Consider the following 26,293-nt stretch of genomic DNA (forward strand, 5'->3'; position numbering starts at 1 on the left):
CCGTTGATTCTTATGCCTCCTTTACCTCAGACAACAACCAAAAACACCTCAAGAGACCCTTTCAAAGAAAAGAAACCAAACATTTTTTATTACTTTTCAATTTGAATGATTGTGATATTTGCACCACTTCGTAATGACGAGCCTCTCAGGTATATACCATTAGAATAGGTGGTGTAACTGAGACATCAGAGTATACACATTTTGCAGACTCCGTTGACTCCTGCTCTGTCATAACCTCTCCCGTCTGTTGCCAAGTGACTTTAGTTGGCTGCATACTTTTATTTACAGGACCAATTGTTATGTTAAGTTTTGTTTCTGTTATGTTTTCCCCTCATTTGTGTTTTACTCAACAGTTAATGTCTATGAGGCCAGTCTTCTTTTCGTTTCCGACTACTACATATTTAAACATTATGCTTAATAACTTTTCTATTTCTTTGTATTTTTTCTTTCTATGCACAAAACGTCCTCATATTGGCTATAGATGTTAGTTGTGTTTTGGCCACTCGTTGATATGTGTTTGTCCCCACTCTTATTGGACAACCTGTAAAACAAAATGAAGAAATTAGCTATTAAATCGGCTATTTAAGCGTGTATATATATATGTATATGCTTTTCACATTTTAACCTTTCTGCTTCTCATTCTACTCTTTCTCCATTGCTAGTTTTTCTTTGTCCTGGGACTCTGAAAGCTGTCGGTGAACCTTCCTTTATATTTGAAGCGGAGCAGCAAGCTGGAGCCTGGTGCAAAGACCCACTGCAAGCCGGCGACAAAATCTACTTCATGCCTTGGACTCCGTACCGAACAGACACTCTAATCGAGTACTCCTCCTTGGATGACTTTCAAAATGCCCGTCAAACCATCACCTACAAGCTGCCGCACCGGGTGGATGGGACTGGATTTGTGGTCTACGACGGGGCGGTGTTTTTCAACAAGGAGCGTACCCGAAACATCGTGAAGTTTGACCTGCGGACTCGAATCAAAAGCGGTGAGGCGATCATCAACAACGCCAACTACCACGACACGTCGCCCTACAAGTGGGGAGGAAAAACAGACATTGACCTGGCGGTGGATGAGAACGGGCTGTGGGTGATTTATGCCACAGAGCAGAACAATGGTATGATGGTGATCAGCCAGCTGAACCCCTACACGCTACGATTTGAAGCTACCTGGGAAACGACCTATGACAAGCGCTCAGCCTCCAATGCCTTCATGGTCTGTGGAGTACTCTATGTGGTCCGCTCCACCTACGAAGACAATGAAAGTGAAGTCAGCAAGAGCCTGATTGATTATATTTACAATACCAAACAGAACCGTGGGGAATACGTTGATATCCACTTTCCCAACCAGTACCAGTACATTGCAGCTGTGGATTATAATCCGCGAGATAACCAGCTCTATGTGTGGAATAACTTTTACATCCTGAGGTACAACTTGGAGTTTGGCCTGCCTGATCCGGCACATGGTAAGAAACCGTCGCCCCGATCATTTCTCCTGCAGACAATAGTGTTAAATTGCATTGCTGAGATTGTGATTTTAGTTCCTGTCAAGTGCACTTTTATATTCCTCTGCTATCCCCATCTATGTATCAAGTGTCACAGCTGACTGATTTTTAATTTAGAATCTAATATGTGCTAGATATGTTATGGGAAGCTTTGGAGTGTAGGAAAGCATTGAAGTGAGCGGGGCTCTGTGGTAAACAACACCTCGAAGCCAGTTACCATATCATAAGGGATCAGCATCATGGGGATTTGGGAGGTTTACCATCCGGGCGTTCCCTGAGTCCCTGGTGCTAAGGCTCCAGGGACCCCTGCTAGCATATTCCTTTCTTTTTTTTTTTGAGAGTGAGTAAGACAGGAAGAGAGAGAGATACTCTCACCTCTGGAAACATACATGTCTGGACAGGTGCAAAGTCTGGCCTGGGGCAAGGTTAGATAATTCCCCAGTGATGCTGAAACTTGAAATCTCTGTTGGCCATTAAAAAGTGAAAAAAAGCGAGAGAACCCCCCCACTTCATTTTACAGTCTCTAGCTGAAGTGTAAGGATTCAAGGTTCTCCTTAAGACAGAAAGAGATGCAGACAAAAAAGAGACGGATCAATCATCCAGGGTCACATCGGCAGCATGTGTTTTTAATTTAGCTGTCAAGAGCTGAGCGGAGACCAGCCAAGGCTTGCAATCGTCCTTACGCTGAGAATATAATAACGGTAATTATCTTAATCCCTCCACACCCAGAATCCTAAGTCCACGTAATGCTCAGCATAGTTAATGATGAGCCACAGAGGTCAAGCAACTTTTTCACAGATTATCCAAGAGCTCAATATTTATTAATGCGTTGGCTCGTCCACTTTGGTATTGATAGGGCATGGCCTAGGGCTGCTAGACTGGGTTCAGCAAGTGGAACAGCATCAGCCTAGGCAATGCAAACCAGGTCTGAGGTAAAATGCACAGGGTTCACTGGCCAAATAAAATTAAAAAATGATCTTTATAACTTGCGTGAAGTTCTTCCACTAAATACTTTATCAATATATCGAGTTTTACCTACAAATTTTGAACAATTGAGGCGTATTCTGCAGTCAGAATCCGTTACCTTATTTTAGTCATGCCTGAACATACATTCACGTACTCATTTGAAGAAATCAAAAATAAGCTGGTTTTGGGCCATTCCCTTAAATTTCCCGACAGTCACTGTAAAAGCGGTCGTGTTATTTTTTTCTCCTAACAAATGAGAGTCAATTAGTGCATTATGTGTTTATAACCAGCAAACTGACTATGAAGCAGTCAGCATTGTCTTTCCAGATTAACTGATATGGCTTCCCGTATTAAGCTGTTTATACACACACTGCATGCTCAATCAACTTTTTCATTTGTTAAATGGACACTGATCACCGATAGCAAAATAAGAGGCTTTAAAAGGATCTGCCCTGATATAAGAATACACTCCAGTTGTCTGTGTGTCTTAAATCACACTGTGCTAGCTTGTTTATTCACACAGATACCTCTCAAGCATCAAAAAGAGCCCACTTCACTTCCTGTCTAGTACGTTAAGAAATATACAGTCTCTGACATCCTGCATTTCCTTCTCCTTAGGGTTTCCTTATTCTCTCATCTTTATTTTAATGTCTACAAGGACTCAGTTCTCTCCCCTTGACAAATGAGACATGAGCCTGGCCCTGTTGCTGACTAATGTATGTTGAGTTGCAGTCGATGAGAGCAAGGGAGAATGGTCCAGGATGATCATCAAGATGTCAATAAACTTGTCCTCCCACATGGCTGATGTTGACACATAAATGATGGCAATTTTTTCTGGCTGTCACAGGACGCCCTCTCTTTGATATCTTTATGCTCGTTTCAGTGGCTGCATCACTGGCCACTGAAACAAGCCATCAGAATGCTTTTGTGGTGTTAAAAGTTGAACCTATACGTTTTTAGCAGCAGCGACAAAGAAAAAAGAAGGAAACTAAAAGAACATTCTCATGCACTAAAGCCTAGACTACATGCACACGCACAAAGGTGTGTTTGTGTATGAGTGTAGCAGTAACTGGCCCAAACTTGCAAAATTCTGCTGCTGAATGATGAGTTTGGCCCATTATCAGTCAGACAAACATCCAGTAGTTACTTACCGTGTAACAAGAGGATTTAAGCAGCAAAGTAATAGTTTCTTACTTTTTCTATTTGTTGAATCACCATATGGTGCACAGTGTTTTAGCCCTAAGAATCCAACATGCAAAATAGTTCCACGCTTTCAGTATTTATAGGGCTGTGTTAAACTTTTGACTAATATCTGCAGGTCGTTCTACTTTTAAAGGGAATCTCAGAGAATGAATAGAAGCTGATGGAATTGGTAGGGGCAAGACCAAAACTTTACTTTTACTGCACTTTCTGCTCTATTGCCATTTCTCAATGCACAAACAACTCAGTCACTTGATTTGATCCGTCATGGAACGCTAAGCATCAAAGTGACGCTGAGGCTTTATGCGACAGACATTTGGGTTCTTGTCAAGTCCAATAGCATTGCTCGTGTAGAGACAAGATCATCTCTTGTAGGATTATGTGGGAGTGGATGGGCTCCGATTCAACAATCAGCTCCACTGGAAGTGGACGCTATATGGGTCAGCAAGTCCCTCTCGTGGCTTTGACCAACGTCAATATAATAAAGTGGTTTTGCCAATGCAAAAGGCACATTCCTTTGTTGCATTTTTTAAGTGAGATGATTACATGGATTTGAATGAGGTATTCCCAAAGAGAACTCATTATGCACCCATTTCTGTGGAGAATGTATTCATGCCAAGCTCTGATATGTGGCCTCAAACCACCGCGTAAGCATCTCCAAAGCCTTTTATACCCAAAGTGGGTAAAAACAAGCTGTGACATTTCCAGGATGGGACACAGGTGAGCCTTGGAAATCTTTTATTTTATCCCGCACTGCAAAATACTACTGTATAAAAGCCCCCAGTGCTGCAGTTAACACCCACACAAATCAAAACCGCCTCTTTAATTGTTCAAATGTCAATACATTTGCATACAGTTTCAATCTTTGCGCTGCACAGTCAAATTACAACATTTGCAAGTAGGGATCGTAAGAAAGAAAATGACCCAATTTGTCTAAAATTATAAGGTACGGCTCACCGACGCGAGTTGCCAATTAGCTTACAAAAGTCTGCATGTGGTCAAAACAATGCCCTGTAGTTGGTGTGTTATGAAAGTGCTTTACAGTGCAAAAATGTTCAGCTGTTAACAGATGCTTGTGACTCATATGCATTAGCATCACCCTAGAGAGCTTACCTCTTATAGTCTGATAAATATACAGCTCTCTAATAAGCACCACTATGATTCATTTCTGTCTTCTGTGGTGCTTACATGGAGGTCAACTTGTGCGTGGCAACATTTAGAGAGAAAACAAGGAAGGGGGGTAAAAAGATGGACACTGTCAACATCATCATTAAGCTTTCGCAGCCATCTAAGCTGCTCCGCTAAAATGTATAGAGCATGGATGTTTATGTGTCCTCGAGTTTGAATTTGTTCTTTATTATTTTTTAAGGTGTTGCGATTGTCGAGTAGCCGGCTTGGATAAGGAGGTGCCACTTCCCAGGCTCATTAAAAGGGATGCTACTTTTAGCTAGTTACAACATATGCAGTCCTGACAGTTTCGTTTAGTACGACACTGAAAAACATCTCGAAGCAGCCACACCCTTAAAAAATGTATAAATTAGCCACAATGATCAAAACCATCTTTTTTTTATTCTTTGTTTAGCCAGGCTGTGCAGTTTTGAAAATGTGTGTGAGGCTATTTCTGGTCAGGTGGTAAGAACTTTGTGTCTGCTCACTGTGGTGCAGGATCACGGTTCAGGATGGGTTAAAAACATGTTTGCCTTGACAACAATCAAGTGTGGACACAGCGGTGTGGATGGGGAGGGTATCGATGTGGAAAATCACCCTTTCTGTTTTTGTCTTCATGTTTTCTTTTCTGTCCGTTTCAGTCACATGGTTTCTCGCCGTCGTTGTTTCTGTTGCATTCAGTTGTGCTGCTTTACTCTTTCTTTTATTTCTTTATTTCTGAGTTGCAGACACTCATTGTCTCGGTTGGTGCCTGATGCCATCGGACCAAACCCACTCTAACTCTGACAACCAAATCCACATATCTCTCCTAAAGCATGTTTTACCCTTTTCACGTCCGTGAATATACGATAGTCACCTTTGGTCACAGCGATGCCAATTTTGTCATCAGTGAAACCGAAGCTACACGCTGCCATGGCGTGCCTTCAAATTTGTCGTCACAGGCTTGCCTGTGTAGATTTACAAGCACGCGTCGTCCCAGAAGACCGTTTTAATAAGAACAACTACTCATCCATGGTGTCCACAGCTGTCCGTCGACGCCTCCGCAAGCAAGTGCAATCACGGTGTAACATTAAGCACCGATCACATCAGTGCCTCGTTTCTGCTTTGCCCTCCAGCTGATCCAAACTAGCAATTTTTTTTCTTTTAAGTCCTCCTTCTCTGTGAATGTACACGCGCTGCGACTTAGATCCACATGTTTGCATTTTGCAAGCATGTCGTCACCCATAGGCATCTGTTTGACTTCTCTGCTGAAGTCGGGCTAAAGCCTAAGTCAGACTGCTCAAATAATGCCTAGTGAGAGCAGTGCACACTAAATGAGTGGATTTGAGCAAATCCTTAGCTCTGCCTCATGGGGAACTGCACACACACAACAGGGCAAAGATGGCCATCATAACATGAGCACGCGGCTCACACACTGCTGGCTGTCATTAAGAAGTCATTTCCACTGTTTGTTTTTTTTTAAGGATCAATATTTTCATTATAAAAAAAAAAAGTAAAATCCAATATTTCCCATCTGTTCGTAGTTGGATTTTCTACTGATAAATTCTTGGTAAGTAACTATTCGCCTCTGTCAAGGTGACTCTAATTCTGACCGCACAAGCCCGGCCAGCCAAGGCTCAACCAAATGAAACACCTCACTGCAGCAAGTCTGTATAAAAATCCCCCCACAGCGAGCTGACCTCTTGGCAGGCCTGCTTCTTGGTCGGAACAGGTAAATTCAGCAAGTTTCATATTTTGTTGAGCGGCTTAAATACGTCCCTAAATCTCATATTTTTCTGCCCAGGTGCATGATATTTCCAATTTTGTCAGCTAAATGTCTCCATTGTTGCTTTTAGAATGCAAAACTCTCTAATATCTGTCCGCCTGCTTCAGCTCTTTATTCCTCCCCCGTATCTTTTTAAACACAATTTAGTTATTCTGTCTACATCATAACACCGCTGTTCTCCTTTTTGGTTATGATATAGGAGTGAATTTAACTAGGCTGATGAAAAAGGGAAATTCCACAATGGGGATTTGGACTATTATTCACAGCGTCTCAGATATTACTTTTGTGGGATAATAACGAACCATCTGGTGGCAATAAAGGCTATTACACATCAGGTTAGGAGGTCACCTGTTTCCTCTGAAATATGATCACGATCTTTGCTGTTACTCCAGCACTGAGCACTGGCCACTGGATAAAGAATACCATTTCAGAGCTTATCCCACAGTCCCGACCTGCTAGTTGGAACTTCACTTGGAATGCAGCCTTACAAGCTGATGTTACGTTAGTATAAACAACATGGCCAAATAATCTCCACTGACAGCACACAAGATGTGGGCAATAGCAAACCCGGGGTTATGATTTAGAATGTCACAAAGAGTTGTTTTACATAAAGGGGAGGAGGGGTGATTATAGTTACACTGAGTCCTATAGCCAAGGGGATCCACAGTCTCTTGTTTGATTACAGTCTGACTGTGAAACAAGGCGTATTAAAAGAATTATTACTCAGACATCACAATGGTCCCCCATCACTCCCTGACACACGCCTTTGAGGAGATTTATTTCACACAGGCGTGATTATTGTGTCTATGGGAGTCTGTGTTTCTCTAATCTGCGGGTTTGCATGGATTTCTGCGTTTTGCAGCTCCCGTGCTCACACATGCACACGCAGCCGCTTGGGTGTGCATCTCCGTGCGCTCGTGCACGTGCATGTGACTGCCCCAAAATAGATACCCTCTCCTGTGCACAGCGTTGCATATCAGTCTGCCTGGCACACTTTGAGTTAACGCTTGAAATTTGAGGCACGTACGGTTCAGAAAGCTGCAAGGAAAAAAAAAAAGAAAACAGGCGGCAGTCTGGCAGCTGCTAAGTCTGTTCTCCATACATTTTGTGTGTGAGAGTGTATATGAATGTGTAAATGTGTATATGTATGTCTCTGCTTCCTTCAAAGTGTGTGTGTGTGTGTGTGTGTGTGTGTTGCCTCCAGTGCTGCTGTGTGAAACAGAAACACTGGAGACAACAGAAAATAACATAATCCAACTATTAGGTTCCCTAAGACATAGATGTGTACTGTACACACCTCACAAGGACATGACTCATGGGAAATTATATGAATTTTCACTCGCCTTTCTTAATATTTACTGCTGATACACAAGCAATCATACGCTGTGTTCCCTCCACAGCTACAAACGCGGCGTAGAGTGAAAGATGTGTAATCCAATTTCCTTTGTGTATTATTGTTATTATTGGTAGATATCAAAATGCATCACAAACATATTATAAATCATCACGCTGTTTCGTACTCAAGAACAGCTCCATTTCCATATGAACTTCGATGCAAGGCGGGACCCGGAGACAACGAGCGCCGTGCGCGCTGGAAACAGGGACGCATCAGCAGTATTAGCACAGAGAATTATTTACAGTTTTTCTCACACTTCAGCGCCTTATTTCAATTAGCCTGCGCTCAGTGTCGAGCGGCTCTAAAGCCGATGGGTTGTTCGTTGGTCCCCTTCCCAAAAGCCTATCACGGGTCGCTATTGATGGCAGAAACAGGCCTGGATCTGTTTTGTGGTTTCATGGGCTCGTTAACTTTTTCCCCTTTCATGGGCGTGTGATTACCACAAGCCTTTCACTGTAGCACAAAAAGGTTGTTTTTTTCCCTCTCTCAAAAATGGTACAGTAGGTACAAGCGGTACAGTAAATCTCTTAAGCAGCTTCACTTCCCATCATGTGATTATTCCATGACAAAGCAGGGGATAGAGGAGGTGATAAGTGACATCCAATAATTATTTTAGCTTTTAATGTGGCAAATTAGCTGAAACGAATGCTAAACCACTTTCCCTTCCCTCACAAGATAAACAGCACCTGATAATGTGTATGAAACATTACCCTGATGAACAACCATGCGGTGCCTACTGAAAGTGAAGCCATTAAACATAATATAAAAGACACACACGCTGTCGGTTTTCATTTGTCACCTCGCCGTGAATACCGAGTCCTGGTAAAGTCTCATCTGGCCTCTGTGTGTGTGTGTGTGTGTGTGTGTGTGTGTGTGTGTGTGTGTGTGTGTGTGTGTGTGTGTGTGTGTGTGTGTGTGTGTGTTGCGTCCATGCATATGCTTTGCACTGGCTCAAAACTTGACATGCTCCTCTCCTCGATTTCCCATCTTATTGTCTGTAACCCCTGTGGTAATAACCGAACCACCGAGATACATTCAAGTGCAACAATGTGTGGGTGTTGAATCTCACAAAGAGGTTATGAATAAGTCTGCCCTGACTAGTGGCAGTGCTTTGGAGAATATCACTCTGTGCGCTCCCACTGTATGACAGCTAATTGAAGCTTCCCCTTGGGCTGAGTGCAGCACAGACATAATAATCAAGGATCCTGTCCTGGATTCGATATATAGCCCGAACGTGGGATTTGCTTCTTTTGTCATAATCAAAGGAACGTCGCACAGGGAAAGTTCAGGAGTGTCAAGGCATGTGTTGCCACAATGGAAAACACAACTATTTGCTTAATGTTATGAATCTGAAAAGGTCTGGAAAGGCCTGCTGCAGCACCGCCAACAGATCGATAGCCATCCCTCACTCGGCTCTGCTTGCTCTGCTTATAAAAACCATCCACTTAGACATCTCTGTGAAGAAGTGACTACCTGAGAAGAGTGTCCATTTTAATGCCTTTGGGTTAATTCCTCCTAGCGTTCATTGGATTAAATTAAACCAGTCTATGGCATAACGGTAATGAGATTATTGTGTTTCTGGTAGGATTACGGGATGACAAGCTACGTACACGGGAGCAGCAGTGGTCAGAGGGGCTGCATTGTTTATGCACGGATCTCTGTGGGAAGTGTAGCCTACATCCACATTAGCCTCGTTTTCACACTGGAAAGCGGATTAGTTTGCATCATAAACATGACATGAAACCTCCAAACTGGATTAATTGAGCCATTTTAAATAATGCGTTTTCTTCCCAGTACTGCTCATTAACGAAGCTCTGATGGCGTCCAATCAGAGCAGCAAGAGTTTTATTGGGGGTTTTTTCGTAGCTAACTGATTCTTTGGTTTTTTTCAATCCACCCCGCAGCCCTTTCCGTAAGCCACAGGGTCGTCCCTCTCAAACAGAAACCCCTCAGTTCAAGCTCTATATCAACAAGAGTCCAACATTAATTATATTCCCAGCTTTGCTGTTGACAGCAGGCACCCACCATCAGAGAATAAAAAGATTGCGGTCGTTTTAACTAGCGCGTAAACCCCAACATCACAGCAATTTTTTTTTGTTTTTGCATGTAGTCCTGTTGAATGAGAGTATAGACAAGATACAGTTGTTAGTTGACATGCAAAAGGAATGTGCTTGGATTACAGCAGATGCCTCTTTGATTTATTGGCTGTAGTGGTGAGCCCTTTATCTTGAATCACGCTGCCGAACAGCAATTTATTTTCATTTCATTTCTGTCTGGATCCTAAACCTCCCACCCACAGAGACTGGGATTTTTAGCCTTATCATCTTTCATACTTTGGAAATGAGAAACCCATAAAGGGGCCCCACAGTTTCTTGGGAGCCTTGTGGAAGTTTGCCAAGCAACTCTGACCCAGACATTTATGAAGAAACAACGATAATCATTTTAACACTGCGTTGACACACATTCGTTTCCTTTAGACCGAGCCGCAGCATTGATTGCCACAGCTTGTAAAGTCAACCAGGAATCTGCAAAGCTTGCTTTCACGTCTCTGATTCTTCTCAGTGAGTCTTAAAAAAGAGAAAGAAAGAAAAAAAAGGGCTATAGCAATAAAAGGATATTGGTGCAGAATAGAGACAAACATTTCTCCCAGCCAGCTAAATGCTGGTGCTGAAAGGACACTAAGCACAGGTTGTCTCTCAACTGCTGTGACAGGCTGTGCAGCCAAGAATTTCACTGTGTTGAGTAAAAGGATACAGGTAGGGGAGAAGGGACAAGAGAAGGGGGGATGCTGAGGTGAAGCCAGCCGACCAGCCAGCCAAATCTGCCTTCAGCTCAGTGTCAAAACAGCCAGTCAGCTGTGTACACCTTCATGTCACCTGTTTGTGCGTGTGTGTGTGTTTGTGTGTATGCCGTCCTATAGCCTCCCTCAACAGGAGGGAGCACAGAGAGTCATCTCCTCTGGTCAATAGAGCCTAATTCTCCACAGGTGGCAGCCAGCCTCAAAGACGATTCCCTTCAGCTCCACTGTGCTGAAGCTTCTGATCCACACGATGGGGCCTTTGGTGATGGAAGAATTGGTGTGTGTGTGTGTGTGTGTGTGTGTGTGTGTGTGTGTGTGTGTGTGTGTGAGGGTTGAGTCAGATAAGAGGCGATAGATATGGAGCCAGGGGTTCACCAGAACGCCAAAAATGTCTTCTTATTGACCCCACTCTTATTGAATTTTCCCATCGTCGCCCTCTGTTTCTCCGCTTCTCTTGCCTCACCCCTTCCACCTCAGATTATCTCCTCGTCCTCACTTTCTGCCTCGTCTCTACCTTCACCTGTTATTTCACAAGGTGTTGCAGCACCGACAGCAACTGTGCTCAACCCCGGCAGTGTAACAGCACCTCTTCGCATTTTCTGCATGCTCTATAGGCAGCCTAATGGAGGAAATCAAAGTACTCAAATGCGATTAGATCGCATAACGTTCAGAGCTCCTTTTGATTGATTCGGCTTTTTTCTGTTAAATTCAACCAACAAATATGTTTTTTTCCGAGGTGGTTGTTCTGCTTTCTTTTTGCACTTGCAGATTTATATCAAATAGTCAGTGTTTATCAACATTTCATCTATAAAGCTCCCTTATGTTCAACTTTTATGAAATGTAATTACAGCGTTACTCTCACTCCTCCGGTGTATCACATGAAAAATGTCTTCATAGTTTTTCCTTAGTGGCTCATGTTAAATGTAAGGACTGCACTATTTTTCTCCTTTCCTGGGACTGAAACATATTGTTTTTGCCCGGGGCATTGGAAGAGTTACTGCACACCTGTTTTATCAGAGTATGAGTTGTAGGGAGAAACAACTGTAAAATGAATGTTCTGGCACCATGGCTGCACATACAGGTTCCATGTTGCTCTAGTGAAATTTAATCAGCCATGCCACAAAATCTTCCAGGCAAGAATGATTGCCAGGCAGGAGGATGTTACTGTAATTATTGTCTTGTTCGCTTCAGACTGAGTGCCTTGGATAAGCCATAGTCAACGGGAAAGCAAATACGCTTGTTGCACAAAGCACTTAGTGGCAATTTACACAACAGGGTACTTGGATGTATAAGCATTACAGCGTCGAACGTGTTGAGGAAAAAAATGGGAATGTTGCTTACAGGGGGCGCCGTTAAGGTTTAGTTGTACATGAAGACTTCTGCCCACCAGAAGGTCAAGCTTTGAAAAGCTGCCAGGTTGAATATTCTTAGCAAATCCTCGGTATTATGTGTTTTGCACAACAGGGGTGCCACACTAATGAGCTGACCTCACACAGCAACCGCAGGTCAACTTACCATTTGGTTATTATTTTTATTCACAGCACTGCATCGTGTTTTCGGAGGCTGAGAAACACTAAATGTATCCCAGTGAGATCCAGACTCGTCGTGTTCTCCCCCAACCCCATCCAACCCAGCGCAGATCACACAGCGGCGCTCCACCCAAATATTGACTTCTGTTTTTTCTCTCCCGTTGCACAGCACCGCCGTTTTCAGAAGTCACCACGACTCCGCCTACAAAAACGACAACCACCACAACAACAGCCACGGTGCACTGGGGTGTGGACAACAATACCACCACAACAGGGTACAAGGAGCGCAGCAGGGGAGCGCCCAGGCCACGTCCTGTAATCCCACAGACTCCTTCCCCTCCGCCCCTGGAGTCTTTCCCTTTACCTGAACGCTTCTGCAAGGCAATTGAGAAAAGAGACATAATGTGGCCTCAGACCCAGAGGGGCATGCTTGTTGAGCGACCTTGTCCCAAGGGAACACGAGGTAAACAGGGCCGTCTTTCCTTCTCTCTCTCTCATCTCAGGGCCGACTGCTCGCTGCGTTCAATATGACCCGACAGCTCTCGAGAGAACATCCCCGTGTTTGTTAGATATTCCTTTTTTCTCTAATTATAAAAGATTTAACTTAAAGGAATCAGCAGTGGCTGTTAGCGTAAGCAGTCTCTGACTGACTGAGGCTCAGCTGTTTGTTTGTTCCTCATTTGATTGTATATGAACTCATGTCACTTTGTAGCAATAACAGGCTAACAAAATTAGTTTTCTGTACATTGTCTCGATAGACAAAGTGGGGAAAACTAAGAAGAAACATCTGCTCAGGCTTATGTTGTCATGTGCACAAAAATGTTTTGGATTCATATATGTTCTACATATAAATACTCAATTTGCATGATTGTGTTGCTTGTGTGCAATTTCTTCCTTTGATCTCTGTTTCTGCCTTTGTTGTTCAGCGAGCAGCCTCATAAAAAATATGTATTTGATTTGAGTTGATTCAACTTGACTGTTCTCTTCTTGTTTGTTTTCTTGGTTTTTTTCTGTCAGGCACAGCATCTTATTTATGTGTCCTTTCCACCGGGGACTGGCACCCAAAGGGCCCTGATCTCAGCAACTGCACCTCCCACTGGGTCAACCAAGTAGCCCAGAAGGTTTGTATGAGCTCTGCCTCGCTGTTTTCCATCTAAGTGTTTTTCTTAAAATAAGGAGTAGACAAAAATAATGTGTTCCTGTAAAGGACGTCAATTGCAAAAGTAAACTATTCACTGGAAAAAAAATATAAACATGGAAGCAAATCTGGGTCAGAATCACTCGAAAGCAGGATGACAAAAAGGGCTGATGTGTCCTATATTTTTGGTTTTATAGAAGACGACTACAAAAAAACAAAAAAGTGAAATATCGGAGTTAAAACGATCCAAATTTTGTGTTAACAAAATAAAATGACACAAACTGCATTATACAGAGGGACAGTAGGAAAGGCACCATGAAGCTGCAGTGTGTATAATTGTGTATTTACATTTTAGTGATTTTGACTTTACATTTTGGTTAGTGGTGTAGTGGTTAACACCTTCACCCAGTTTGAAACTGGGAGGTCAGAAGCTGGCCCATAAATAGGACGGTTGTATTAGGAAGAGCATCCGACATGTAATCTGTTCCAAATCCACCACGTGGACTCGTTTGCTTTGGCACCCGACTCGGAAATAAGGGACAAAAGTACCTGACATTGTGCCCTTTGATTAAAAGCCTTTTACCTTCTGTATAATCTGCACCATAGTCTTATTTTGCAAACCACTCTTTGTAGACTTGTTTTTTTCTTTTGCCTTAGCACACAATAAAAAAAGAAAAAACTGCCACTATAGCAGCTTCTGCTGTGTGAAGAAAACATTAAACCCTCTTTTCATAACCAATATTTCAAGGACTCATTCAAGTGTGATTTTTATGTTAGAAACAGAGCCGCAAAGAGCCCTCCAAGTTTGTCTTTTCGTATTCTCATTCGCATTACTCACTCTCTCCCCATGCAGATCCGCAGCGGTGAAAACGCGGCTACCTTGGCCAATGAATTAGCCAAGCACACCAAGGGACCCATCTTTGCCGGGGACGTCAGCTCCTCAGTGCGCCTGATGGAGCAGCTGGTGGACATCCTGGATGCGCAGCTGCAGGAGCTCAGACCCAGCGAGAAGGATTCTGCAGGACGGAGCTTCAACAAGGTAACCAGATCCTCCACATATTAGCAGGGTATTAAAAAATATTACCTCAAGTTTCTCCCCAGTTCCCTCTTACTGAATGACTCTGCATAACTTACATCGCTTTTATGCTTTACTGATAACTTAATACTTCTTTAATACAATAGCTGCGTTTTATTCGATTTTTTTCACCAGATTACGTCAGCAGTCTGCTTTTCTGTGCTTTTCACTTCAAGTTCAGCCGAGCTGGGAAACAAACAGAAAAGCAGTTCTGATTTTTGAGCAGATGTGTATTCAGTGTCATGAGTGTGATCCACTGGTGCCATTTGAGACTGGTCGTTTTATCAGTTGGTTTTTCCATCCAGCGCTCACCCCTTTATTATTTCTACCAATTCTTTACTCGAGCTCGTGAACTTGTGCAAATTACATGTCTCTATTTTGTATCTGTTCTTTTCCTTCTCAAACAAAAAAAGCTCCAAAAGCGAGAAAGGACATGCAGGGCATACATGAAGGTACTGAAGCAAAGCTTCTGCCCACTCTGCTTGCAGCTGCTGTCCCCTCTATTCCTGTACTACCGTACTGTATATGCCCTAGCCCAAGTTCAGCAGCATGCACCCTCTCCACTGTCGTGTACACCCTCCTCCCTGTGCTTCCTGCTTTTTTGAGTAATTGCTTCACACAAAAACACAGTTGTATTCAAAGTGCTTCCTAAGTCAAAGAGAAGTCATCTCCAGTTACTTAGGTGGCTTCTTTTTGTAACTGTGTACGTGTCTTCTTTTTTTTCTCTCCTGTATGCATTGACAGCTATGGTGTATTTTGTTGTTTCTTCCGTTTGTCCCTGTTATTATTTTCTGTGTTTACTCAAGACTGCACGCCTACATGAATAACAGCACAACTCAAGCAGACATCCTCTTCTTACATCCCCCTCATTATTCATTTGATGAAGGATTTGCTGCTTTGTAGTGATGTATCAAAACTCTTTCTACGGATCGTTTCCTGACCATTCACAGCCTGCAAAGGGAAAATCCACAAGGGCGCAGGTTTGAGGTCATTAAATGAATGCGTTTCATAAATTAAAGGTACAAATCTATAGCTCGAGCTGGTTAATGGGGTTAGTGCAGGTCAAACGCTTTTTTTTTTCTTTCCCTTTCTTCCCCAAATGCTTTCACAGCGTTGGGTTCGCACATCAAAGTATTTTGGCTGTATATATATCCCCCCACCATCAGGGACATCAGTGTCCTCCACCTGCCACCAAAGTCACCCCCCTCAATCCATCTCTCCTTCGGGAGGGTGTTAAAATGGATCAAGCTAATTAGCCAGTCAACGGCCGTGCGCTCGTAAAGGAGGCAGGGAAACTGGAAAAAAGCAAAAAGCACATACGTAGTCATATCGCCGCCGCCGCCGCCGCGTTGCATCATCGTTTCGCTTTTTAAAGTCAAAACATTTCGATTTGACTTCCGAGAGGTTATGTCGATGTAAATTACAGCAGCATGAGAGAGGATCAGGGACAGGGATTGTTGAGTCATCAGTATCTGACATCTGACGCAACTTCACATTAGCCCCCCCCCACACACACCCCACCCTCTCCTCCAGCCGTCGCCAGCATTGATTACCTGATTAGACGCATTGATTTTATTATTTCCTGAAGAAAACCCTGCATCATTTATGCCCAATTTATCCTCCGTGTTTCCTGAGCTTTTAGATGGCAAAAAAGATGTAAGGGAAAAAAAAACAAGGTTTGCATTCACGGGACAAACAACAGTTTAGCAAACTGCACACTTTTGGTTGACTTTTCGAGTGCCTTTGCAGGGCGGCTTAATTACTTGTTCTACAGTAAAGTGTTTGAAGAAAAGGAAAGTTGCTGCCCACTGAACTTTCCAATTAGAGAGCTTTAATTGAGATCAGCCACGGAGACTTTGGCTTTCACCAGGCCGTCTCTTAATATCCTGTTATCAGACAGACGTGATAGGCTCAGTGCACTGTGACCCAGAGCATCGACGCAACATCCTTGGAAAAGAGGCCGAGCATCGCTGAAGCGCCTCGTCTCCTCCGCTCTTTTAGCAGTTCTTCCTTCATTAACATCACATTAAAAACATTTTTTATTGTTTTTATTTTGAAATGTGTTGCAAATATATGTTTACATTACATATACACCTGAGAAACAGACGTCCTTTCAGCTTCCTCACTTTTGTCCATTTCACTCCTAACGACGTGACACTCCAGCACAGCGTTTCACTAACTCACATCAGCGTCTGCATGTCACAGCTCATCCACAGAAAATGTCACTTGTTTCCAGACACTCAAGAACCTTTGTTTTCTGTGGATTTGTTTCGGTTATCTGCTTTAATACAGGCCATCGTGGACACGGTGGATAACCTTCTGCGACCAGAGGCGCTCAAATCCTGGCAGGACATGAACAGCACCGAGCAAACTCACGCAGCCACCATGTTACTGGATACTTTGGAGGAAGGGGCCTTCGTCCTCGCCGACAACCTCATGGAACCGGCTATTGTCAAAGTCCCAGCAGATAATATAAGTGAGTAAAGCCGAGTTTGCGCTAAGCAAATGACAAGCGTCCGTGATTGATGTGCGCCTCGGCTAATTTGATTACGCTCAGTTCATTGAAAGAGTAACTCCTGTGATAGCAACACAAGGCCGCCTCATAAAAAAGGACTTTGTTTTCATAATAAGGGTTTAAACCTCGGGGGAAGTGAAAAACAAGGCGTATTAGGTTTAACAAGTCGCTTACTGACAAAGTGATGAATATCAGACAATTAAATAGACTGGATTCTCTGATTGCGCACGCTTACTTTATAAATGTGTGCGTCTAGACCTTGTAACTCTATACACTAATGTGAACATTAGCCTGCTGTGCAGGCAGAAAAAAGGACATTGTTTATCCAAAGCTCCTCTTCCTTCGCTCATTTTCTTCAGCTGATAGACCGAACGAGAGAGTCCTTTGGTTTCTCTCAGCACCGTTTTATTCATATTAGTGGGAGCACCTCTGGGATGAAACGATCACTGTGTGAGTGACGCTTTTATTGCGTGGCGCACTGTCACTAACATTTAGAAATGTTTAAACAGCTCGTGTAGAAATGTCAGGAAGAAATCGTCTTCCCTTCTGCTTTTTTTCTTTTTTGTCTCTTCTGAATTGACCGATTTTCGTTTTTTTTGTTGTCGTTCTCTAACTCATCCCCTGCCTCTCTGCTCTTGGCAGTCCTGGAAGTGTATGTTCTCAGCACGGATGGCCAGGTCCAGGATTTCAAATTTCCACAGATCGGCAAAAGCGGCATCTCAATCCAGCTCTCAGCCAATACTGTTAAGCTCAACAGTCGGAATGGTGAGTTAAAAAAGCAACGATAGCGAGAGGAGCTCGGTCAAAGTTAACTCTGGTAACTCAGAGACAAACAAAAGTGATTCTTTAGCGTAGGAGAAACTGTGAAATGGATTCATTTTCAAGAGACTGAGTGCAGTTTATCTCAAAAACTCCAAAGCTCTGCGATTTTAAACCTACAAATAAGGCCATTTGTAGCAAATATATCTCACTTCTCTCATCCATGCAGATAATTGCTTGAATAATTTAAATTCAGCTACATTGAAAAAGATGCAGTCAGTTTTAGAGCTTTCTCGTCCTCTGGTCTTCTGCATATTTTGTCTTCACTTCTTTTAGGCCCCTGTTGTTTTAATTGCGTCGCTCTTTCCCTAATCTGGTGTTTCTTTAAATCTTTCGCTCCGCAGGAGTTGCCAAACTGGTTTTCATGCTCTACAAAAACCTGAGCCAGTTCCTCAGCACAGAAAACGCCACCATCAAGATGGACAATGACGCCTACGCCCGCAACGTCTCGGTAGCCGTCAACTCGGACATCATCGCCGCCTCAATCAACAAAGAGTCTAGCCGCGTGTTCATTAATGACCCCGTGATTTTTACCCTGGAGCACATTGATGTAAGTCCGCCTGCAGGAACAAATGGACGGGCCATATTAAAAACACCAGGAGGGAAGATCTAGAGTAGACGGAGATGTGCAATTTGAATTGTAAATGTCTGGCTAGGTCAGTTGGCAGTTTATTTAAGTCATTGAACATCAAATTAAAGGAGTCTTTAGAACCTAAGTGAATTCTTAATGAAAACTAATTCTTTAATCAACATTGGGATATAAATGATACCCATTTTCTTTTATAGTGAGGGAAATTAACTCCTAGATTAGCCCTACAATCTAGGATGAAATTACTGGAGCACCAATTATCTTTCGTCTTTTAAAGTTGTCACTAGAGTTCCCAGAGGGCCGCGCGTGACTCCATTCTTTATCAGAGAAATTGTGCAATTCCAAAGACATGCCGTCAAACAATTATGCTTCTCTGTTATTAAGGCCTCGTATACGCGACCATGCTTCGGTTGATTTGGCAAGCATGTGCCAAATGAGATACAACATATGAATTGCTTCATAAGAGCTGTGAAGTGAAAAATCCTCATCCATATCAGTGCAGAAAAATACTTTCTGTGAGTGGGGGGTAAATGGCCTCTGTGTTCTACATGTGCTTCAATTTCAGGAAGTCAATTATTTGGACACTTAACCATATCTCTTGTTATCTGCAGATGGAGCACTACTTCAACTCCAATTGCTCCTTCTGGAATTACTCTGAGAGAAGCATGATGGGCTACTGGTCCACCCAAGGCTGCAAACTCCTGGACTCCAATAAAACACACACCACCTGCTCATGCAGCCATCTCACCAACTTTGCCATCCTCATGGCACACCGTGAAACCTCGGTATGTCCAGTCTTCTTTCGTGCCCACCCGTAGCATTGGAGGATTTTTGATTAAATCAAGATCAGACCCTTAACATTTTAGTTTCTAGGCTTGAATATTAAAGCAGCTAAAGATTGCAGCTATCACGGTGCGGTTTAATGAGTCGATCTGTGCGTACTGGGTTGTTTTTGCCAGACTTTTTTCATCTTTCAGCTTGATTTGAGTGCATCTTCTCCAACACGTAATGCTAATTTTACACCCAGAAGCAAACGATAATGAAATAACCACAATTATTGAAAGAGAAAGATTTTTTTAATCAATATCATCACCATGGGCGCCCGCAGATATGTCATGGGATAGGGATGTAGTCCCAAAATATGAAATTGGTTACTCTGTGTCCTTTTGTTGCTCCTGATTTATCTCATTATGCTGGAATGTAAATGTAAGCAGTCATTTCTTCGTTTTAGTCCTCAATTATCAAATCTAAAAGGGGAGGCTACCATTATTTCCCTCAGAGCTTCACACGACCCTCTTTGTCATTTCGCCCTTTCGCTTCAGGCCAGCAGTGAAGTGCACGAGCTGCTCCTGACCGTCATCACTCGCGTCGGCATCGTGGTGTCCCTCGTCTGCCTCATGATCAGCATCTTCACCTTCTGTTTCTTCCGGGGCCTGCAGAGCGATCGCAACACCATCCACAAGAACTTGTGCATTAATCTCTTCATTGCAGAGTTAATATTCCTAATTGGTATCGATATGACGGAACCCAGGGTAAGCCGGAATGATTTCACCCTATTGATTTGGTTTTGATTCATCCTCTCTCTCCTTATCGCCTCTCAGCCCTCACACAAAAGACCCTTCCAGAGTAAAATGGATAAGACTTTAAGCATTGTTTGTTTCTAGCCTTCCCCACTTGTCCCTGACATGACACGAGTGGAACAGCACCATTAATATAGCTTACTAAAGGGACATGTCTTCCGCTTGATGGGTCTTTTTCCCTCTTTCCTTTGAAGCTGCAGCGACGATTGCTGAGCAACGGCAGCTTTTTTCTGTCTTTTTTCACAGCTCCAAATAATTAAATCTCCTAACTCTAACCCCACAATACTAATGGCATTTAAATTTGTACTGTGCTGATGGAAAGCTAAACCTGTGCTTAGTCAGAGCCCATGTGGTGAATGAATATTCATTGTTTTTCTCTGCTGTTGAACGAGACGCCCTGAAACGACGATCTTTTCAGGGAGCTTCAATAAAAGATGGGGTACACGATGTACAATTTTCACTAAAAAACAGCAACAACAACAAAAGTCAGATGGAAACGACACGTGTCATCTTGATGTCGAAAGATTATTTAATAAATTTCACTGTGTCTCCTTTGCATCTTGTTCTTTGATTGTCTGAATCTGTTGTTCTTCTGTCGTTCTCAGATTGGCTGTGCCATCATTGCGGGGATCCTGCACTTCTTCTTCCTAGCTTCCTTCTCCTGGATGTGTCTTGAGGGAGTCCAGCTGTACCTCATGCTTGTAGAAGTCTTTGAGAGCGAATACTCGCGGAAAAAGTATTACTACGTGTCTGGTTACCTCTTCCCTGCCATCGTCGTCGGCGTCTCAGCAGCTATTGACTACAGGAGCTACGGGACCAAGAAAGCGTGAGTGCAGCTTCTTTTTTTCTCTCTCTCTGAAAACATTCTTGGAAATGCAGAGCAGACATGCTGGATGCTGCACTGTGTGGGCTTACCTGCTGTGGCTGCGTGTGGCAGATTTTGAAAAGAAATCCGCTCGTCATTTCTTCCAGCACCTTATGTGCATCCCTGGAGACTACACCAAAACATTTGAGCGCCTTTTGCCAGGGATGGGCAGCTGTTCAATTTTTTATGTCATTTGAAAGTGGCTGACAGACTCAACACTGTGGTTTCAGGGGAGGCTGCAGCTACATTAATGCCTTTCTGTTCAAAGACCCTCCTGTGACCTCTTGTTTGTAAATGCTGTCTTAAAGAGGAGAGCGCAGTGCAGGGGAAAAAAGCCTTTTACATAGATTAATGGCTATATCACAGCTAAGACGACGCTATTAAGAGGGGCTGCTCGGTTTGCTTCTTCTCCTGTTGTGTCCGGCCGTCTTCCTGCTCGTTTTGTGAAAGAGCTTTGAGTTAAACACTGATAATAAAAGACATCAGCCCAAGTAACCAAAAATGATTTCTTTCCATTTTTAGCCACAGGAGCACGATGTCGTTTTTGTGGTGTTCACTGCCTGGAGCTGATTTGTGTGTTTCTCTGACATAGGTGCTGGCTAAGTGTGGATAATCATTTCATATGGAGTTTTATAGGACCTGTCACCTGTATCATCATGGTAAGCTGTTTTCTTTTCTTTGAATACTCATACTGACAGAGTGAGGAAGGGACCAAGAGGGTGAGATGAAAGAGATGCAGGAGGAAGATAAAGGGAGCAAGATGGTTGAACTGAAGGGAAAAGTCAGCAGGATTTTTGCTCCAAGCCTTCCCGGTGATGACAGGTTAATTTTGCGCCACAGACAGATTACGAGGCGTCCGACGTTCCCCTCTGCCTCTCACTGCCTGACAAGCATCAGCCTTGATAGTGTACTTTAACCTCACTTTTACACAATTTCAGGAAGTCTCATATCACAGATATTACCTTCAAAGGTATGTGATGAGGGAAAAAATTATGTTAACAATTGGCTGAAATGGTCCATTTTACAGCACACGTTGCAAGCCGGGGTAATGTTCATAGCTCTTTTTTGTATTTGTCTGCCTGTAAATAGCGCACGACTTTGTCAGGAAGACGGAGAGCAAAGGCATCCCTTCTGTTTGGTCAGGGTCCGCCAAGGGTGAAGGACATATAGCATATAATATTGACATATGTCCCATTGAGGCATGCAATTATTTACTGGTCATGACATTATTATCTCTCGCTCCATCAGAGAGGCTCAGAAGAATAAGACCTTCGGGAGTCTTACTTCCCTGCGCAGGACCAAAAAAAAGAAATAGCAGGTGGTGTGCCTCACATATATCCTCTCAGCTTCCCACATCATGTATTGCTTTGCCCTCGTGCACACCGAGGGATAAGGAAGCTCTGCAGGCTCGTCTTGCTGCTGTGTAGGGAGGATGGGTGGTATTTGTTCAGTACTGTGTTCATTATCCAAGCTAATGGTTGGTACTGTATCTACAGATGCAGTGACCTCTGCTGAACATCAAGCTGACACTGAAAATATACTAGAGAAAAGGGTCAGCCGTGTCAAATTCCATCGAGTCCCTGCACACTATTGGCAGACTGCTCCGAGTTTTCAAAGTAAAGATGCAGTGGCCGTACTCTTTGTCTGTGTGGCAGCAGAATAAGTAAAAGGCAAATCTGCACACTGGATTGCATTTCACAGCTTTCTCACAAACAGGCGTTGGCTTAGGAATGGAAGAAATGGTGCTCACTCGAAAAGGGTCTGCGCTGGATTGAAATGTCTCGGAGTAAATGCTGAAATGACTTTTTCTTGTTTTCAGTGATTTTCCTGTCTTTTTTCTTTCCTCCTCTCTGCCTCCCTGCTTTGAATGTGTGAGCTTATAATTGAGGAAAAGCTAACATTGTATTAAAGCAAACATACATTTCTCCCTGTCTCAGCAAATGCTCTGTCAGCCACACTGGAATATGTTTCCTTTCCCTAAATTGGACCCTCATTGTTTTCCAATCGAGTGTTGCTCTCATAATGATTTGCATGAAAAATATTTCTGCAGTGGAAATGATGATCGGGATCCCGGTGGTGATGACCGCAGAGATAGAATCATGACCCTGTGAGGAGCTAATGTATTGTAGCAGAGCTAATATGTGACAGGAATGAGGTTTTGCTGCACTGGGTCGGGCCTCGCACACCGCTCCTCTGATTCTGTGCAACAATTGACTCAAAAAGACAAAGTACTGTGGAAAGGGGCATCTCTGGGGAGCGTGCAGGAGCAAGGTTTGTCTGCACCATCCGTGACCCTGGTTTCTCTACAAATTGGCTTTGTCCTTGTCAATGAAAGACAGAGTTAGAAGGCGAAAAGGCACATGAACAGGAGAAAAGGAGAGAAAACAGTGCTGCTTTGGCTTATGTCTGGATCCCCACTTGTCACCCAGACCATGTTTGTGCCAAGTAACACCAGTTTTGACCTAGGGTGGTCATGTTTTGTTTTGTTTTTTCTCAGCCTTGTGCTTTCCCCCCTCATTTTTCCTGTTGTTTTTGCTGCCGGATGAAACGCTTCCTAAATACTGACTGAAAACAAAAGCTGAGAGCAGGCATTTAGATCCTTGTTCTTAGGCAGAGGTTGCCCTGCTTCTGGGCACAGGGGGTATTAGCTCCATGAAAGGAGGAACATGGAAGTAATGAGTGGTGGGGGGAGCCATTAGCATGCTTGAGATAACTTCAACACAAGGCCTTTTGGATCATGACACGTCGCGAGCAGTTCTTATCATCTGGACAGCTCCATCTGCACCTTTAATATTTTATCCCCAGCAGTTCATTTGGAGTTCAGTGTGTACACACACAGTCCGCTTCAGAAAAAGCTTTCTCCTCAGTCCCAGTGTGGCAAGGTGCTTCTGCATGGCTTGCAGTGATGATTCAGAGACAGAGTGAAGGATAGAGGCAAGACAGCTCCGCTCTAGCAAGAGGGATCCCCCGGGAGGGGCTGCGAAAGCATGTCGGTGGGGGTGGGAACATGTGCCATGCTGCTAGGTTACTTTAAAGTACCGTGTCCCTCTCCTCTGTCTCATTGGATCCATGTCACCACTCCAGGCTGTGTGAAAGGGTTTTTCAAAAGTCCTCGTCCTCGTGTCCCCCCACACCCACACGCCTCCCCTCCCCCACACCCACACCCACTGTCTGACTCATGCAGACAGGAATAATGGCTGATCACGGTGAAACAAAACATAGTTTCAGTGCCGTCTGTGATATGAAAGGTTTGCATTTTTTTCCTCTTCCTCTCTCGCCCCTTTTTCTTTTTTTTACAGTCGGGTTTATTGTGAGTGGCTCCATGAGTTGATTGCATGTGGAGGGGTGATGTATTGACCACAGGTAGTCTTTTGATAGCAGCGTGTGTGCACCAGAACACTGAGAAAGACTGAATGGCTGTGGTCTGAGTCCAGCTCACAAAGGTCCCTTGCATTGGCAGTCCGTCTCCATTTTTCTTTTGCCAGTGCTGCAGTGCTCTAAAGACAGCGTGCTAACGCCAAAATGCACTGTTTGGTTTTCGTCCCTACAAATGTTTTACTTGCATGGAGCTTCTTTGTTACGCACATGGCACTGACGCCGCGTACACATAAATTTGTCTGCCGTGTTTCTGGTGTTTGATCCTCTTATTTGCTCTATTGGAGACTCACATCTCAATTTCCCTTTGTAAGATATTCCTTGACATCATTTATACATGCCTGGCTTTCAGCACAAATGCACTTGGGTTTGTCTGAGTGAGTACATGTACATGCTGTGTCAGGTGCTAGTTTGCTCCAGAATAAATGTTTTTGAGGTAAATTATTTGGAAGGGCTCCTTGCTGGAACATGCAGCCTTTGTGTCTCTAAATCACAGTATTGATTTTTTTTTAAAGGTAGCAAATAAATGTGCTCAGAAACACAGCGCATAGTATCCCTGTCTCAACCTGATATGTGCCACTGGTTCTCTAAAGATTTAATACATTAAAACAAGCAAGCAACAGCCTCCACACGTCTCCCCTTCCTTCTCTCTCTCTCTTTTCATCTGGCCACAAACAGGAATCGAACAAAATACACCACGTTCCCTCAAGCCTTCTGTAGCTGGTTATACCTTATAATATTTCACTATGTGCATAAAATGATATGCAGTTGTTTTGTACACCAAGAGGCTCTCATTTCTTCTGCTACTTTTCATTCCCTTCTGACATTCCCAGAATGGTGCTGTGTGGCTGCCCCCCTCTTTTCTTTTTTTCCCTTACAGTGATGGATTTTAATGCATTTCCATGCTCTTATTGATATAGAATGACACTAAATTTGGCGCCAGTCGGCCCCGTCTGAGACTAGCTGGAACGATAGATGTTTATTGGATTAGTCTGTGGACATGCAGAGTTGAAGGCTCTCCTCTTTTAATACTTATGGGAAAATTAACAGTTTTTTTTTCTGTGTGTGCTATATCTTCAGTCATACATCTTCATGTATTAACACTGCCATTACTCTGTTTTGACAGCTCAATCTCATCTTCCTGGTGATCACAATGTACAAAATGGTGAAGCACTCCACCACCCTGAAACCAGACTCTAGCCGACTGGAGAATATAAAGTAAGTGAAGCGTCATCATATGCAGAACGCCCGCACACTCCTCCCACTTATGAGCAATCTAACACCGGTGCCACTTCCCCCGGAAAAACCACAAAGCCTCTTTTAGTGTTAAGTTGTTGTTTTTTCTCCACCTCTACATGAATTCTTTTTATTATTTATTTATTTTAGGCCCAATTTTAAAATGATTCATAGAGACTTTACTATTTTCACTGAAATTACTTTTTTCTTTGCATCACCATGTTGTGTATAATCTGTGATGATGACTACACATATTCTGTGACTCATATTTTTCATGCTTTGGTGTTTTACTGCAAACCTGCAGCCACAGAACTGCTCTGGCATGACACGCATCACTGTAAGGATGCTGCGTAACCGTTCAGCGTCGGCTCTGGCAGGGTGGGGCGCAGCCGAACAGCTACCATGTGTGCTTGAGACTGGAAAATGTCAAAGTTTTTTCATATTTATATAAATATATATATAGAGAGAGATGCCAGCTTCTAATCCTAAAAAGAAAAAAAATCTGCCACCATCTCAACACCGCCACACTCCGCCTTTCCTCTTGTAGCCGCTGCTGAGTCACCGCAGCGTGTAGCTCAGCGTTTTCCAAAGCACTAATTACAACTGCTGTTGTTTTTGCACATTGTATGAAGAAAACTGATATAAATATATATTTATTGCTGTTTACTCCAGGGCCTTGTTGGTTACAGTCCTGCAGTCTCATGCCATTTTGCATTATTTACATTATATTAGTTTGTGTTTCAACCTCCACCACGCTGTGCGGGAGCGGCGCTTGC

At 43.4% G+C, this 26,293-nt stretch overlaps 1 protein-coding gene across 21 annotated transcripts in view; it reads left to right on the forward strand.

Annotated features, from left to right (window-relative positions):
- Window positions 1-26,293, forward strand: part of adgrl2a (adhesion G protein-coupled receptor L2a) — a 91,345-nt gene that overhangs the window by 54,163 nt on the left and 10,889 nt on the right. For 15 of the 21 annotated variants that reach the window (XM_085245756.1, XM_085245755.1, XM_085245758.1 and 12 more), the window contains 13 exons: window positions 663-1,463; window positions 12,495-12,788; window positions 13,343-13,446; window positions 14,317-14,502; window positions 14,952-14,990; window positions 16,831-17,014; window positions 17,696-17,818; window positions 18,217-18,422; window positions 19,073-19,246; window positions 19,784-19,993; window positions 20,647-20,867; window positions 21,499-21,565; window positions 25,408-25,499. In XM_085245756.1, coding sequence (XP_085101882.1) covers window positions 663-1,463; window positions 12,495-12,788; window positions 13,343-13,446; window positions 14,317-14,502; window positions 14,952-14,990; window positions 16,831-17,014; window positions 17,696-17,818; window positions 18,217-18,422; window positions 19,073-19,246; window positions 19,784-19,993; window positions 20,647-20,867; window positions 21,499-21,565; window positions 25,408-25,499 — 2,701 coding nt within the window. The remainder of the gene's footprint in view (window positions 1-662; window positions 1,464-12,494; window positions 12,789-13,342; window positions 13,447-14,316; window positions 14,503-14,951; window positions 14,991-16,830; window positions 17,015-17,695; window positions 17,819-18,216; window positions 18,423-19,072; window positions 19,247-19,783; window positions 19,994-20,646; window positions 20,868-21,498; window positions 21,566-25,407; window positions 25,500-26,293) is intronic. The other 6 variants (XM_085245746.1, XM_085245760.1, XM_085245762.1 and 3 more) reach the window with 1 other exon arrangement.

Source organism: Mchenga conophoros, linkage group LG15 (genome assembly GCF_057382185.1).
Source record: "Mchenga conophoros isolate Kocher_MC1m ecotype Shallow Benthic linkage group LG15, M_conophoros_male_GT1.1, whole genome shotgun sequence".
Lineage (NCBI taxonomy): Eukaryota > Metazoa > Chordata > Actinopteri > Cichliformes > Cichlidae > Mchenga > Mchenga conophoros.